Source organism: Diospyros lotus, chromosome 15, assembly GCF_014633365.1.
Source record: "Diospyros lotus cultivar Yz01 chromosome 15, ASM1463336v1, whole genome shotgun sequence".
NCBI classification, from domain to species: domain Eukaryota; kingdom Viridiplantae; phylum Streptophyta; class Magnoliopsida; order Ericales; family Ebenaceae; genus Diospyros; species Diospyros lotus.
The window spans coordinates 23,232,547-23,248,539 of NC_068352.1; the positions used below are offsets into that span (position 1 = coordinate 23,232,547).

Genomic DNA, 15,993 nt, shown 5'->3' on the forward strand with positions numbered 1-15,993 from the left:
GGGGGCTCCGATTTTTCGTAATAAGCAACCCTTCAGTGGTTTCGGGATTAAACAACAGCCCGGTATGGTCACTGGGGCGAAATCGTCATTTTCAACTAAGAATTGAATTATTAATTGTGAATTTTTGGTATTAAAATGCAAATTTAGTCGATGTTTGAGGGCATGATTGTAATAAGGAAGTTGCCCAAGTGATATAAAATGAAAATTAGAATTTAATGATATAATTTCTTATAAATATTAGTGTACTATACATAATTATACATATATAAACACATATATACGCATGTGCGTGGCCAGCTTCTGAGAAGCATTAATGGCCGCGATTTCGGGCTGCAATTGGATGATCATGGCAACAGGATTTGAGGAAAATGGCTGCAGCAGGATTTAAGGAAGTTAGCAGCAAGATTTGTGGGATTTTCTGATTAAGTGCGTGGTGGGCAAGCTTGTAACAGTGATATTTATGGGAGTCACTGCCTATAAATTGGCAGTGATCGTGGCTGAGGGGGAGGCAGTGTGGGACCGTGGGATCGAGAGAGATAGAAAGCGAGGAAGCAAGAAGAAGAGAGAGAGAAGGAGATTGCGAGTGGCAGCAAGCGGCCATAGCCGCAAGCTTCAAGCGGCCATGGCCGTGAGCTCAAGAGCGGCAGGGGCGGCCGGCAAGCATCCAGCAAGGTCGACGGGGCCATTGGAGGTTCGGGAAACAATCGGTGATGGCGATGGAGTCCGAAGGTGGCTGACCCAGCCGTGGGCGGACGGACGCAAGCTGCTATGCGCAACCATGGCCGTCGGGCAACGAACAGGGCAGTAGCGAGGCGGCAGTTCGAGGCGAGATGCAGCTCGCTGATGGTGGCGCAGTGGTCGTTGGAGGCTACGGAAGCTCGAGTCGCAGCCAGAAGCAGCCGAGGCGCGGCCATGGCAGCCATGGCCGCAAGCTCCAGCAACCATCGCGAGCAGGGGAGGCTGCTACGGGCGACGACAGTGAGCGGCTAGCTCGCGGTGATGGCGAGCTGGTGCGGCAGTGGCCGGGGAGGCCGTCAAACGGTGATCGCAGTGGCCGGTGGGAGCAAGGGAGGGCCGGCGGATCTCGGCCGTGCGCTCGCATGGATGGCGCGCAAGTTGCAGGGGCGGGTGCTGTGCGAAGAAAGAAGAAAGAAGAAGAAGAAGAAGAAGAAGAAGAGAAGAAGGAAGAAGAAAAAGAGAAGGAAAAGAAGAAAGAAGAGGAAGAAGTTGCAAGTGTTCGCGCGGGAAGCAGGGGAGAGAAGGAGGAAGAAGAAGAGAGGAAAGAGAAAGAAAAAAAAGAAAAATAGAAAAGAAAAAGAAAGAAAAAAAGAAGAAAGAAAGGAAAAATAAATGGAAAAATGTCGAAAAAAAATCCTAGAAAAATCTCAAAAGATAGGAAATTATATTTCGGTAATATTCCAAAAATTTTAGCAAGGAAAATGGCTCGGGCACGCATTTCGAGGAGATGGCACGCATACCGAGGAAACCAGAGATGCTAAGTTAAGGTGAGTAAAATTTCCTAAAAAATTCTAAAAATTTCAGAATATTATTTTATGAATTTTCGTAGAGAAATATTTGAGAAAATAGTTTCGAAATATTTAGTTTGGATTTATTGAGGAAAATTAGGAAGAAATAGAAGGAAAAATTAAAGGAAATGCCAGAAATTATGGAAAAATGGATTTTAATATTTATTTAAATAATTGTGGTGATTAGGATACTTTGAGGCTAAAGTTGAAGAGACTGATGCAAATTTTGAGATTGGCACGCAAATCGAGGCGATGCACGAGACAAGGCACGGAGATCGAGGTAGCCCGATAAGCTTGAGAAGGTAAGTGGTACTTCCTTGAAAATGTTTTTCATCATATTGACATGCCCTGATATGTATCCATCACATAGACTGCATACATGACTATGAAATGCATAATTACACGTTGATACTGTTGATCACACGCATATGAGGCCGTAGGGAGTACGAACTGGCACCGCTGTCTTATCAAGGGTGCACCCATACACCCCGGCTTCGAAAGAGGTGGCCGCTAAAATGATAGGCAGCATGAGGGATGCAGTTGACACCTACGATGAAAGACATTGCATACACTCATGACATTACATTTAGTACCCTTATTTAGATGGTTCATCATCTAACTTGGGTTCGCCCCTGGAACATTCGACGTTCCAGCCGGGACTTGCAGAGATGATTCCGAGATTGGTGATATGTAGTGATGCGAGACGTCAAGAAACGAGTAAATGTACCATGTTATGTTGTAATATGAGTAGTTTAAGAATTATGTACATTGCATTTATCGTCAGACGCTTATGAATTAACCTTGTAATGAATGTCATGTTTAGTTATATGAGCAGGTTCGATTCAGCTTCCGCTTTGTATTTATTTTCTAGTGTAGATATCTCGCACTAGATAAGGTCTTAGGGAATTTCGGGATAATGTAAAGATAAAAAAAAAAAAAAAAGACCAAATTTCCTAAGGCATAACACGCCCTGAAGAAATGGGCTGTTACAGCCGCGCGCTGCCACGTGGCGCCCCTTGCTCCGCTCATTTTTGGCCGAATTTTAAGCCAATTTCGACGTCCTTTTTGCGTGCGAACAGTAAGAAATTTTCAGAAAATGAGGCAGCGTGCGTGATGTGAAATTGTGAGAAATTGAGGCTGAAAATTTGATTAAATCCGGTTTCTTCAGCGATTTAATTAGCCAGGTATGTACTTAAGCTAGTAATTAATATTCTCTGCGGTCAAAATTTTATTTGGAGCCCAATTTTATTAATTTTGATAAATAATTGAGTTATTGCAGTTGTATAATTTTGACCGCGTTTGGTCAAAACGAGCCTAAGGTTATCTCCGGAAAGGCAAGTTCTTTATACCCTCATTGTCGATTCTTTCGATGTCAATTTATTTGACCTCTCTTCGTTGGATTTGGCTGTTAATAAATTATGGAATTTAAACGGTGTGTTTAATAATTTAATTTATTAACCTGGTTTCGAGGGTATTATTCGTTGGTTGCCTACGGGAGTTTGTATCACCCCCAATCCTATGGGAATGATGTCGTACTCACCCGGGGCTAGGTTCTTAGCTGTCGGGTATTATTATGGATTTTCGGTTATTTATTGGGTAGAGCGGTTGGGCAGTGGGGGCAAGGGTTAGCCGTTCGGTGACGGTGAGACTGTTGTATGGTCTATTTTAGGCCGTCAGATGGTCTCTCCTAGTCACTAACTGCTGACCGGTGTCAGGCACTGCTGACCTACTCTACCGTTATGTGATTATAGCATGCCTGATTATTTTATTTTTGTTGCATGGTTTGGTATGCACATGGGTTCGGGCTGCATGATGGGATCATCATGATTTGGTTATGCTTGATCATGGACATTTTAGATTGGTCAGGTTGCATCCAGCACAGGCATATGCATCGCGTGTGATTTACTACGTGGGCGGAGCATGGCCTAATGCCTGGATGTATGGGCGCCTTGTATCACGTTGGTGCTCATTACGCCTTGCATTTTATATGCATTGCATGGTTATTGGTAATTATTAGTTCTCGGACGGGAGTACCATTCCGAGGGAGCCTTTGGCTCGGCTGTCGGGAGTACCGGCAGGGATACGGGTGACGGGAGTACCGACCCAGGACAATGCGCACAGGTTGGTATGGGACTTGAGTGCCATGTGTTTTATGTAGACCCCAAGGACCGGTATATGTTTTATTATGCGGCACTGTTGCGTTGTTGCGTCACATGACTTGTGTGTACATGTGGGTTTATATTTGGGATGATCTCCTCTTCTGTTTCATTTACCGCCTTCCTTTCCATATAAACTTGCTGAGTCTTGCGACTTACCTTGCTTTCCATCATTCCAGGTAAGGGTAAAGCTAAAGTCGAGGGTGAGGACCGCGCCACCTAGCAGCCAGCCGTGTCGGTAGGGTGTACAGTTAGCTGCCCCCGTTTTCTCTGATGTTTTATTAGGAGTTTTGACTCTCATTTTTGACTGTGCTCGGTTGTTACTTGTATCTTTTATCGTTGGCACAAGTGTCTGTATATTTTTATATACTCCTTGACTGCTGTTCCAGCAGGGTACTTGTAGGCATGCATGTACATTATTTTGCTTCCGCTGTTGTATTTTTCGTATGTATGCATGCCAGGGTATTTTTGTCTTGTGTTTGTTTCTCTTTTCTTATGTAGGCGCTCTCGTTCGGATAGACCGGACGGTTGGGATATCCGGGCGGGGGTGCTTACAATTATTGATCATCGCAGATGCTTTAGCTTTCTCTAGTGAGCTATATTTTTCAACTTTGCAAGCTCTTTGCCACCGATTATTGCAGATTTATCGCCATAAGTCTACGATCGTAAGCCACCGACCTTTCCTTTTCAGCTTCGCAGGCCCTTTTATTGCTGATTGTTGGAGATTCGTCACCGAGCTCTACTATTTCCTTCACCGTCGATCGTCACCATGAGTTGCAGATCTATTGTCGTTGTCGTAATTCCTTCGCTGCTAATTAAGTCTAGATACATGTATTTGTTTGCTAAATTGGATGTTTTTCTTCTCGTATTCCTTTTCAATTACAGATTGATTGGATCAGATTTGTTTGTGCAATTGTTAATAAATTATCATGAATTTATGACCTGAAACCTAAAAACATGGAAGACATTATTAAATTAGAATATGTTCTTTATTGAGCTTCAACATAGATGGAGTTGTTTGGAATGGATTTGTTTGGCATATTTCGCTCGTACCAAGTAAGAAAGAGCTACTGACCATTTCTCTTCCCTTTTAGTTGAAATTTTCTTATAGGCATTTACCGTTTGTTAGGGAAAATGGGATAGAAATAGCAAAGTTGCATGCTAACAACTCTGGGCTGATTTTTCTCAACTTGTCCCGTTATATGATTATTCATTTTTTTTTAATTTATAGTATCCAACTTTTTACATATTATTGGCCTTATTTATTCATCTTTGTTAAATGATTTTCGTGACCAAGAAAGGTTTAATGAAAAAAATTAATTATTTAACTATCGACATTCATCTCTTCATAATGTTATCGAGAGACCCTTTCATGTATTGAAATCTCAATTTCACATTTTAAAATCAATAGGGAACTACCCTTTAAGGTGACAAAATTAATTCTTATTGCATGTTGTGCAGTTTTTAATTTTATTAGACAGAATGATAGAGTTGTCAATTTATTTACAATTTATAAAAAAGAAAGTTTGGAGATACACAATGAGACAGGTCATGAAGTAGAGCGAGAAAATTGTTTGATAGATATGTCTCAACTGTGAGAGATATCATTGTGGACTAATTATGGAATGATTACAACAATCATTAGTGTAGCAATAATGGTCATTTTGAATGTTGATTTATTTTTAGTTTGTGATGTATTAATGATAAAAAGTTGATTCGCACTTTAGAGTTGCTCTTGAGGAAAAATTCGGGTAAATCAAACTAATCGAGCTGAATCGATAAGTTTGGTAGGGTTCGATTCGATTTTTTATCGGTAGTGATTCAATTCGATTATTTCCTTCAAGATTTTTGATTATTTAGTTCGGTTCGATTATTTTTTTTCAAGAATTTTGGTTATTCAGTTATGTTTTTTTGGTATTATTATCAACCAAAAAACTGAACCTAACCAACAAATTAGCCCTCTTTTATTAGGTTCGGTTAAGTTTTTTTGATAAAAAATTAGGTTTGATTTTCAATTCGGTTATTATAACTCAAAATTCGGTTAGTTCGGTTTCGATTATTTTGGTTAGTTTAGATGATTCGATTGGTTTGATTTGGTTATATACCTCAATTCGGTTTGGCTCGATTAATAATTTTCAATCAGTTCAATTTGATTATAACCGATTACACATCCCTAGTTACTCCTTATATAGTTTTGTTAATGGTAAAAATTGCGTAAGCATTTGTTTTAACTTAATTTTGGTTTGTATTCACAATTTATTTTTGTGAAAAGCACCCAATTTGAAAGAAGTGAATCAAACCTTGCCAGAATTTTTTATGGAGGCTATTTTGAACCAATTAGAGTTATTATTTATTTTATAAAAATACAATATATATTTTTATAAAATAAAGTGCAAAAAATAAAAGTTAAGGATAAATGAATGTTAGTTTATTTTTAAATAAGTTTTTTCTAATTTTGAACATATTTTCTCATTTTTAAAATTTTAAAACTGGTTTCATACTTGGCAGTAATATGCGTGTTTTCTATTTTTTTAATTTTTATAAAAAAATAAATAAAACAAAAAATAAAAAATAAAAAATAAAAAAATCCTTCACAAGTAAATATATTAACATACTATCACCTTTTAATATATTAACAATGGTATTTTCTCCCTAGTGGCGGAGCCACGCGAGGCCCCACAGGGCCAGAATTTTTTTTTAATTTTTTACAATAATTTATTATTAAAAATAAAAAAGTTATATTATACTACTACAAATAAAAAAAAGTAGGTATCGAAGAAAACAAATATATAATGGCCCAACAATAATCATCACAATATTTTTTTATAATTTGTTCATAATTTTATTTTTTTACAATGATGATGCAAAGAAAATAAGTAATGAATAAATTTGTGAAGCAAATAAAGCAAGTATGGAGGAAATTTATATCGAAGAAAATGAACAAGTTAACAAAGTAAGTATTGAGCAAATTGATGTTGTACAGCTTTCTATGAATTCCGGGCTAAGAACTATAATAATAGATTATAATGTTAATCTTCGGGATCAAATTAGAAAAGTCTACTTGTAAAGAGATCTGCGCTAATCTTGAAATCAAGACGATTTATTTCATCTCGATTCAACGAATTTGGTGATTGGTTGAAATATAGAATAAGAAAAGATGTCGCATTTTGTTTATATTGTTTTATTTTAAAAACAAATAATGGGGAACAAGGAGGTGGTGATTCTTTTGTAAAAGAAGGGTTTAATAATTTAAAAAAAAAAGATATACTCTAAGTTCATGTTGAAGATGTCAATAGTGCATACCATTAAGCTCGAAACAACTGTGAAGTCTTAATGAATCAAGAGCAAAAAATTGAGATAGTTTCTTCAAGCAATTAGAATAAATACTATGTGATTATCGAATTCGTCTGAATGTATCAACTGATTTTGCTTAACTTCTTTTATGGCAAAAACTAGCCTTTCGTGGTCATGATGAGTTTAAAGATTTAAATAATTAACGCACAATTCTTGAACAATTGCAATTTTTAGTATGAAAAGCCGTAATGAATAATTATAAAAAGTTTTTATATTTTAAATTTATCATTATTATCTTTTTTAAAAAATTATATTTTTTGTATTTAAATTCATCCCATTGAATCAAAATCCTGACTTCGCCCAGATTCTTGTTCCTTTTCTTAGTATTTTAATTTATTAACATACTATCACTTTTTAATTAATGTGTTAATATCACCCTTTTAAAGTTATTTAAAAGCTAAGCATGATAGTTTTATATATAGCCCACAAGATTGGGCATTGAGTGGTATTTAGTATTTGCAAAGAGTTTGTAGGGCAGAGAGAGTGAGAGAGGGAGAGAGAGTTGCCAATTATTGAAACAAGAAGTAGGGCATGTTGTGCCTTTAAATGAATTAGTGGTTCTTTTCTTTGAGTTTTGTACATATATATGGCTGAGGCTCTAAACAATTGCTAATCCTCATTTTGCATTGGTATAGTACAGAGTTCTTAAAATAAAAGCCATGGACTTTAGCCCTAAATGATTGGTGATTTGGGACCACTCATTCATGCATTAGACAAACTCATTAAAGGACTATGCTTTATTTAGCTTCACTTCTATAATTAGGTTTTGGCCTTCCTGTTAGTTCTATAAGTTGGAGAAAAAGAAGATGAATCTACTTGCTTGCAGCAATAGTTTATTGTTCAAACTATGTCATGACATTTATTTTGCTGTATCTTTTATTTTGTTAACGTATTATCACGAGTTCTCCCGCTATTTGGTTCCACAATATCAATAAGAGATATAAATCAGATGACCCACAAACGTGAGGGCCATAAGTATTTTGCTGTATCCTTTGACAAGCGCAAAACTGGCTAAGGGTTGGTAGGATTTTAGACCTTTGGTAACCTTCTAAAAGATAATAAAAATTATTAAAAATTTATTTTTTTGATGTAAAATCATTTAATTAAATTTTTGTATTCTATTTTAGAAAATAAATATTTTTTAATTGATAATATAAACATGGGAAAAAGATCTGAAAACTTAAAAATTAAATAAGTAAAAAATGTAAAATGTTTATAGTTAGGTTTACAAATTAAAAAATTATTGATTTTTTTTTAATGCCCAAATCAGTGCAGATTTTTCAGAGAAATTTTCGTCGTATAAAGAATCATTTTATCAAATTGTCCTCTTAAAATAATATCACTTCTTATTTTTTTTGTTACATTACTAATTTATACCACATTATTCATTACTTAACATTAAAAAATGATATGTAAAATTAGAAAATTGGAAGTCTCCTCATCTAAATGATGTTTCACTATATATTGTCTAATATTAAAAAATGATATATGAACTAAAATAATTAGGGGATCTACTCATTTAAATGAAATAACAAAATAAATAGAGTATCAATTCAAAGAAAATTATTGTAAAATAAAATTAATAATTTTACATTTCAAAATATAAAAAAATAAAATTTAATTAATTATTAATTTTAAGCCCCTTCTCCTTACGAGCCCGAGCCCTAGTGGACTATGCCTTTAATCGGACTGGACAAGTGTCATATAACTATTATATTTGAGTTTTCTCCAAATCGAGATAGTAGTAAAAATTATTTACAACCCATTTGGTATTTGAATTAAATAATGGTGAGATACAATTACCAATAAATTTGATATGATTATATAATAATGGCTCGTGTTTGGTAAAAACAGTTTTGCTTGAAATTATACAATATTTAGTGTGTAAAAATGTAAATAGAGTATTACTTGATATTAAATAAAAAATGTCTAAATTATCTATTTACCCTATAATTATATCTTCATACAATTACATATATATATATATATATATAGCTAAAAGAATACAAGCTCGGACATTGGAGTTGTTGGAACGAGATTTAGAATAGAAACTGAAAGCTGAAATGAAATTTGGAACAAAAACCAGTGAAAGAAATTAGTACCAGAAGAAGAAGAAGAAGAAGAAGCGGTGGCCGGAGTGGAAGGCGGCGGCCATGGAGAGTGAGTTCTCTGGAGATAGAATGGAAGATAAGAGAAGGTGAAGATTTATTTATTTGAGGGGCAAAATAATCAAATAAGAACAAAAGTTTTAATCCCATTTGATGTTGGTAACTACAAGTAAATAATAATAATAATAATGTGAAATAGATTGTCATCTAGCTCAAACCCCTTTTATAAATGAATCCATTAATAATGAAAGCTAGGGCTAGGCTACTTCAATGGCGGCAGATAATCAACTGTGCCCGGTGGTAACTAACTAGCTAGGGCAACCGACACTTAAAAAGAGTGAAAATCCACAGAGATCTAACGGTTCCAGAATGGCCCACGTGGCCCCCCTATCATCACAGGAGATCAATGGCCGTGGGGTAGACTTGTACAGACAGACTACAGCAAATTAATGCTCATTCCTCACGGTAAACCAGTCAGTCAGTCAGTCAACACGCGACAAGGATTTTAACCAAATTGCGACTCAGTGGTCAATGCTTTGTTAGTAAAGGAAAAGCACTGCCGAATAGTATTTTATTATTATTATTAATTATTTTAGTAGATATTTCTCTTGCAAGAATAAGATTAAGAAGATCAATCATTAGAACATGGAATCATAAAAATAAATGACAGAAAAAAAAACTCAAATTATAATTAACCAAACTCAAAAAGAGTCGGAGCTTATTTGGATAATTTTGTGTTTTAACTGAGATTAGTGGGTTTGGATTGCAAAGGTTGAAAGGGACGGTTGATTTATACCCTTTAAACTTTCAATGATGAATTATAATTTAATGCTCATAAAATTAATTAATATTAAAAGAGTGTCTCTAGATGCGTAGAGTTTCTAAAATATAATAAAATAGACAAGAAAAAACTGAGGTTGATGTAAGCCAATTCACGTAATAATAAAAGAAAAATATATATAATAAAAGTAGAAGAATTGTGTTTTACATGATCCTACTCCTTATTTTATTTAGGTAAAACGTAATGTTGATCAGAGTGCACATGGGGGGGGGGGGGGGGGGGGGGGAGGAGAAGAAAGCTATCTGGTTCTTTGTTTGTATGTTACTTTAATGACGTTAAGAGCTTCAACTAAATCAAAATAATACGACACGAAAGCTAGGAATGCGCCATAAATGGAGCATTAAAATGGGCACAGCACAGACCCAAGAGGCTCCTAGATAGAAGCAGAGAAAATGTTCGGGAAAATATGGTGTGAACCAAAGAGAAAAGAAGAGAAAATGAGAAAGAAAAGATACGGAGGACAATCACACATGGCCCCAGGCGTGTCGAGTGAGCAGTTGAATTCAATATATTAAAACTGAAGACAACCAGGAAACGGATCTAATCACTCAACAGCCGAAGCCAACACTCCACCACAAACAAACAACCATCCCATCCCATCTTCTTCACACCCCCTCCCTCCCTCTCACATTCATCAACCGTTCCTTGTTTTCTCCCTCCCCTCTTCCCTTTCCCTTATTTTCTCGGCCGTTTCCTTGATTTTCTCGGCCATTTTGATGGGAACAGTTAGGTGGGCTTTCTATCCCGATTGGCTCTTTCCCACTCTTCAAGTTTCTCCATTCCTATTTAACCAACTCCTCCTCCCCGTTAGCCGACAGTGACAATCAAATCCGTCCCAATTCCCCCTACCAATTGTGATGCGGTTGCTTGTGAGCTTGGAGTTTGGCTGTATTTGAAGCTCACTTTTGCGGAATAGGGATCTGGGTTTTCCTTAAAGATCTTGTTTTCATCCAGGTTCCCCGAGTTTTAGGGCAAGACTGATCTGGGTATCTATGATCTTGACAATTTGTTGATCTGGGTGTTCAAGAATCAGGTTTAGTTTAGGGTCGGCGTCTTTCTTTTTCTTCTTCGCTTCATGTTTAAATCATCAACCCAGAAAATGGGGGCTGGGAATAGGCTCTTGTACCCTATTCTTGGCTTTGCGTCGTGTCTTGTGTTCATTTACTTTTCATTTGGGGATTTCTGGGTCAGTTACCCTAGAGAGCCAGTGTTGAGCTTTGTGCAGAGGAATGGAACCCACTTCATGGTTGATGGTAGAATTTTCTACATTAATGGCTGGAACTCTTACTGGTTAATGGACCATGCTGCGGATGAATATACCAGACCTAGGGTTAGGGCAATGCTGCACGCTGGCGCCAAGATGGGCCTTACAGTCTGCAGAACTTGGGCCTTCAATGATGGTGCCTACAATGCCCTTCAGTTGGCTCCAGGCCAATATGATGAGCGCGTATTCAGGGTAAGGGAAACATGATATATTGTTGTTGTTATCTTGGTGCTTCAATTTATAGCCTTCCTTATATGCGCGTTTCAGTCTTGTAGAGTAGATATAAATCTTGGTAGATGGCTCTTTAAATTTAAACCAGATAGGGATTGATGTGAGCTCATTTGGTAAACACAATTTGATAGAGAAGTCTAGGGATAGAGCTAGGAGATCCAATCCCCTCAGGTTGTTGGCTATTGTCTATAAATGGTACCCTAGTAAGTTCTTAGAGTGGGTGCCACAATAAGATAATCAGAATTTTTGGAGTGCGAGTGATCAGTTATCTGAAGTAGAGAGCATTCGAAGGGTCTTGTAGTTTCTCTGTACAAAACTATACATTGAGTGGATTATCCTATTGTTGTGGGATTGTGAATGTAGGCATTGAGGCAGAACCATGTTAACTTTTTTTTGTTTTGTTCTTTCTTGATTTATTTGTGTCTGATGTGCGCGAATCCAATACTAACATGTGTCACGTGGTATTAGAGTGATACCTAACCTAACAAATCTATGAAAAGCAAATCTGATATTTGGCCTTATGTTCGCTTTGTTGGATGCATCAAACTGAAATTATTTTATCAGGTAATAGTGCAAGAAATGTCACTAAGGGGTCTTATATGAATTGGATATCCCTAAATTCAACCATGGAGGCAGTGATACTAAATCCTGAATATGCAGAATTTTTCTGCTGAACTAAACTTACCGGATCAAAATGGAAGCAATAATTTTGTTTGTGGGGAAAAATACATGCATCTTTTTTAATTTGACCATGTGTCATGCATCAATTTCTGTTAAGCTGCAATGTTTGTTGAAATGTTTGCCTCTTATTGAAAAGGTGTATGACACGTGCATAGAAAAGAAAGGGAAAAGAAGAAGACAAATGGTTTTAAGATTATTTAAATCTAACATATATGTTCTTTTATGTTTTTTCTTATATTTTACTAGATATGGCCAATGGGTGTAAAAGTTGTCCAATTTATCAGGAATTAACCAACTTCCTAAATGCTCAGAGTTGTTAAATTGTTCTATTTTGGGAAGTACCAATACAAATAGTCATGGGTTATTATTGGCTTCATTCATTTCAATGAGGGATGTATGGCAGGGGTTGGATCATGTAATTGTGGAGGCCAGGAAACACGGAATAAGGTTGCTGCTTAGCTTGGTTAATAACTTGCAAGCATATGGTGGGAAGACTCAATATGTCAAGTGGGCTTGGGAAGAAGGTGTAGGTTTGAGCTCTTCTAATGATTCATTCTTCTATGATCCATCAATTCGCCATTATTTCAAGACTCACGTCAAGGTAACGGGTTTGTTGCATTAATTTGTTTTTGTTCTTTTCCCCCCTTTCTTCAGTTTTGGTGATTTTTATATGCCATTGAAAATTTTAAGCACACCAACATGTTGCGTCTCTTTTAAAACTGTGAGAAAGTTAATTTGTGGATTTCATGCATCAGGTCGTCAACATTTATGGAGTGTTATGCCTTTTTCTGTTAGCTTCTTACGTGCCAAATTGTATGATGACAAGTGACAGACCTCTCTATGGGTGCAACCGTGCAAAGAAGATCCTTATTAGCATCAAACACATGGATAGGTAGAAAGAAAATGAATGGAAGGGATAAGAGAATTTTCTGTAGGCTACTATTTGGACACATGCATGAAATTGGACCTTGGTGTGAACAGTGTGGACCTTCTTACATCAAGTCCCTGCATCTCCTAGCTTTAAAGATTCTCACCTCTTTGGCTTATTCTTAGCAAATACTTGCACTTGAAACATGTGGCATAATCTTAGTAGTTTGCTATGCTTTTGTAGAATTTCAGTTATTAAGTGGATCGTGTTGCTGGAAACGGTCATCAAGATGACCTAAATAAGCAGAACTGATATCAAAATTTCTCAAAATACTAAAGTATTAGTGTCTTTAATTGAATGGAGTTTTGGCAAACAGTTTAATAATAGCAGAATAGTGATTAGGAAATTGTGATTAGATATACTTCTCTCTCTCTCTCTCTCTCTCTTTTTTTATTATCAAATTATGGTATGAAATATTGTGTATGTGCCAAATCGACACCATATCTGTGCATCTTAGTTTATCCACAGATCTTTTTGATAAAAAGAATTACCCTCTGCCCCCCACCAAGATAGCACTCTTCACATGCAAAAGATGAAGAATGGAGACAAGTGAATCTTATTTGATTCTAGCACAAGAATAAGTTGATCGACGATACTTTACCTTGAGTCTCTCCGTTGATAAATGGAATTCTTTACCTTGTTGATTGTGTATGTGTAACACATTCTAATGATTTTAATTAAATCATGATGTGGTATGTCTTTTATTGTCTTAATGCAATTAAATTAACTCATGCAGACTTTGCTTACACGGAGGAATACTATCACCGGGGTTCGGTATAAGGATGATCCAACCATCTTTGCCTGGGAGTTAATTAATGAACCCCGTTGCATGACTGATCCTTCTGGGGACACTCTTCAGGTGAGCTGTGGAATTCCTACATTGCTTTATTGGCAATAAATATCAATAGAAAGAAAAGAGAAGACTAGAACACATCTATTGAGGAAGGTATTTAATGTTGTTGTGAACTTGTACTCCATTTCAAGAAGTTGAAGAATAAAAGAAATCCAAATCTCTTTCAAATTTATTCTTAACATTGTTTCAAGGCGCATACAATCTGATAAAACCATGACTAATTTGTATTAAATACGTCTTACTTGCCACTTTCTCTAAGAACTCGAAGTCCTTTAATGTTTTGTTTTGAATTAAGTTGTGATAGAATGAAGGGTGTGCCAGTTATATCATGTCTGAATAATAATTACTCTCTTCACGCACTGGAGCCAATGTACCTCCCTGGTTTGATTAATTGGTTCTGCAAGGTCAGTGAGGTAAGTGCCCTGGTGGTCTGGGTCAAAGTTTATAAATTCCTTAACATGGATCTTAACTTTTGATAATGACATCTCTCAATCTTACATTTGCTCTGCTTTATCTTGATGATTCAAGTTCTAAGGTTTTTTAGTATATACTGAAGTTTCAACTCTATTTAATGTAGTTGGAAAATTTCTGGCACTAAGCAACAATCATTTGCATTCATTTATGGCTTTATCATAATTTTTTTCTCTAAACTTGGTTAGTTCCAAATTGTCATCTGGTTTATGCTTCATTTGTTAATTAGACAGATTGACTGATTCTCTTCGTATGGCTGTTGATTGACTTTTCTTTTTTTGTACAAATCAACTCGATGGGATAAATTTAATTGCAGGACTGGATAGAAGAAATGTCAAGTTTTGTGAAATCAATTGACAAGAAACATCTTCTGACTGTTGGCCTCGAAGGATTCTATGGACCTAAGAGTCCCAAAAGGGTTACTGTCAACCCAGGAGAATGGGCTGCTGAACTTGGATCTGATTTCATTCGGAACTCTCAGATCTCAACTGTGGATTTTGCCTCTGTTCATATATACCCCGACCAGTGGTAAGCTTCTAGACATGTTTTAACTTAATATACTTTCCAGGTTGAAGCATTGGAAGTGAGAATTTGAAGTTATTTGAGGACCACCTTTGGTCCCATATTTCATTTCTGCTTCAAGAGCCCGTAAATGCTTGCAAACCATAACACTTAGTTGATTACATTCACGAAGAGCCTCTGACCTTTACCTTATTCTCAGCTAAAACTTCTCATTTTTGGTAGGTTTCCCAAGTATGACCTTGAAGAGAAACTAAAATATGTGTTGAAATGGATGCACTCTCATATTGAAGATGGTGATAATGAACTGAAGAAACCTGTAACGTTCACCGAATTTGGCTTGTCAAATCTGAGTAAGGGTTTCGACCCTTCTCAACGGGACAGGCTGTACAAAATCGTACAGGATGCCATTCATAAATCAGCCAAGAAAAAGAGAGCCGGAGCAGGATCTTTTGTGTGGCAGTTCTTAGTTGGAGGAATGGATGAATACAACGATGATTTTGGAATCGTCCCCTGGGAAAGGCCATCGACATATCGATTGATAACCGATCATTCGTGTCGACTGGCACAAATTCGGGGTGTACTACCTTTTCAAAGGGAGTACTTGAAAGAACTGTGCTTTTAGAGTGTAGAAATCAGATTCTTTGGATCAAAGACTGAACTTCTCATATGCAGGCAAGTCTTTTTGTTTTTCTGTTTCTGTATCTGTTCTTTGTTTTATTTTTTTGGGGTCTTCGTTTTCTTCATCTCTAGGTCCTAATATTTGTATGTTCCTGCAAAGTATACGCATGTAATTAAAAGAAATTGCAGCATAATTGCAGAAAGTGTTATCTATTGTATGGCCTGTGCTGGTTTGTTTTCATTAGATGGATGATTTAATACCAAAACAAGCTGTTGCATTGCAAACACAACATGCGTGCTGTCGTCGTTTGATCTGGTTTTAGTTTATGGAAATTGTTAGTCAAAATGACACGTTTGGAATGTTCATTAGGGTGGGTGATTAAATCAAATAAAAATGATTACAGAATCAGAATGTGGAAAATAACAGTGAAAGCTGGAGG

General features: G+C 36.5%; 1 protein-coding gene across 1 annotated transcript; it reads left to right on the forward strand.

Annotated features, from left to right (window-relative positions):
* The first annotated feature begins 10,427 nt into the window (after positions 1-10,427).
* On the forward strand, positions 10,428-15,792 carry LOC127792468 (mannan endo-1,4-beta-mannosidase 2). The gene is made up of 5 exons (XM_052322966.1): positions 10,428-11,441; positions 12,565-12,762; positions 13,826-13,948; positions 14,730-14,941; positions 15,158-15,792. Exons 1-5 carry the CDS (start codon positions 11,061-11,063, stop codon positions 15,555-15,557), a joined length of 1,314 nt encoding a protein of 437 aa, XP_052178926.1. The 5' UTR covers positions 10,428-11,060; the 3' UTR covers positions 15,558-15,792.
* The last annotated feature ends 201 nt before the right edge of the window (positions 15,793-15,993 follow it).

Excerpts from the sequence above, each read along its gene's own strand:
- LOC127792468 (XM_052322966.1), top strand. The coding sequence starts at position 11,061 with ATGTTTAAATCATCAACCCAGAAAATGGGGGCTGGGAATAGGCTCTTG. Across the intron at positions 11,442-12,564 it reads ATGATGAGCGCGTATTCAGG|GGGTTGGATCATGTAATTGT; the intron begins GTAAGGGAAACA and ends GATGTATGGCAG. Across the intron at positions 12,763-13,825 it reads ATTTCAAGACTCACGTCAAG|ACTTTGCTTACACGGAGGAA; the intron begins GTAACGGGTTTG and ends TAACTCATGCAG.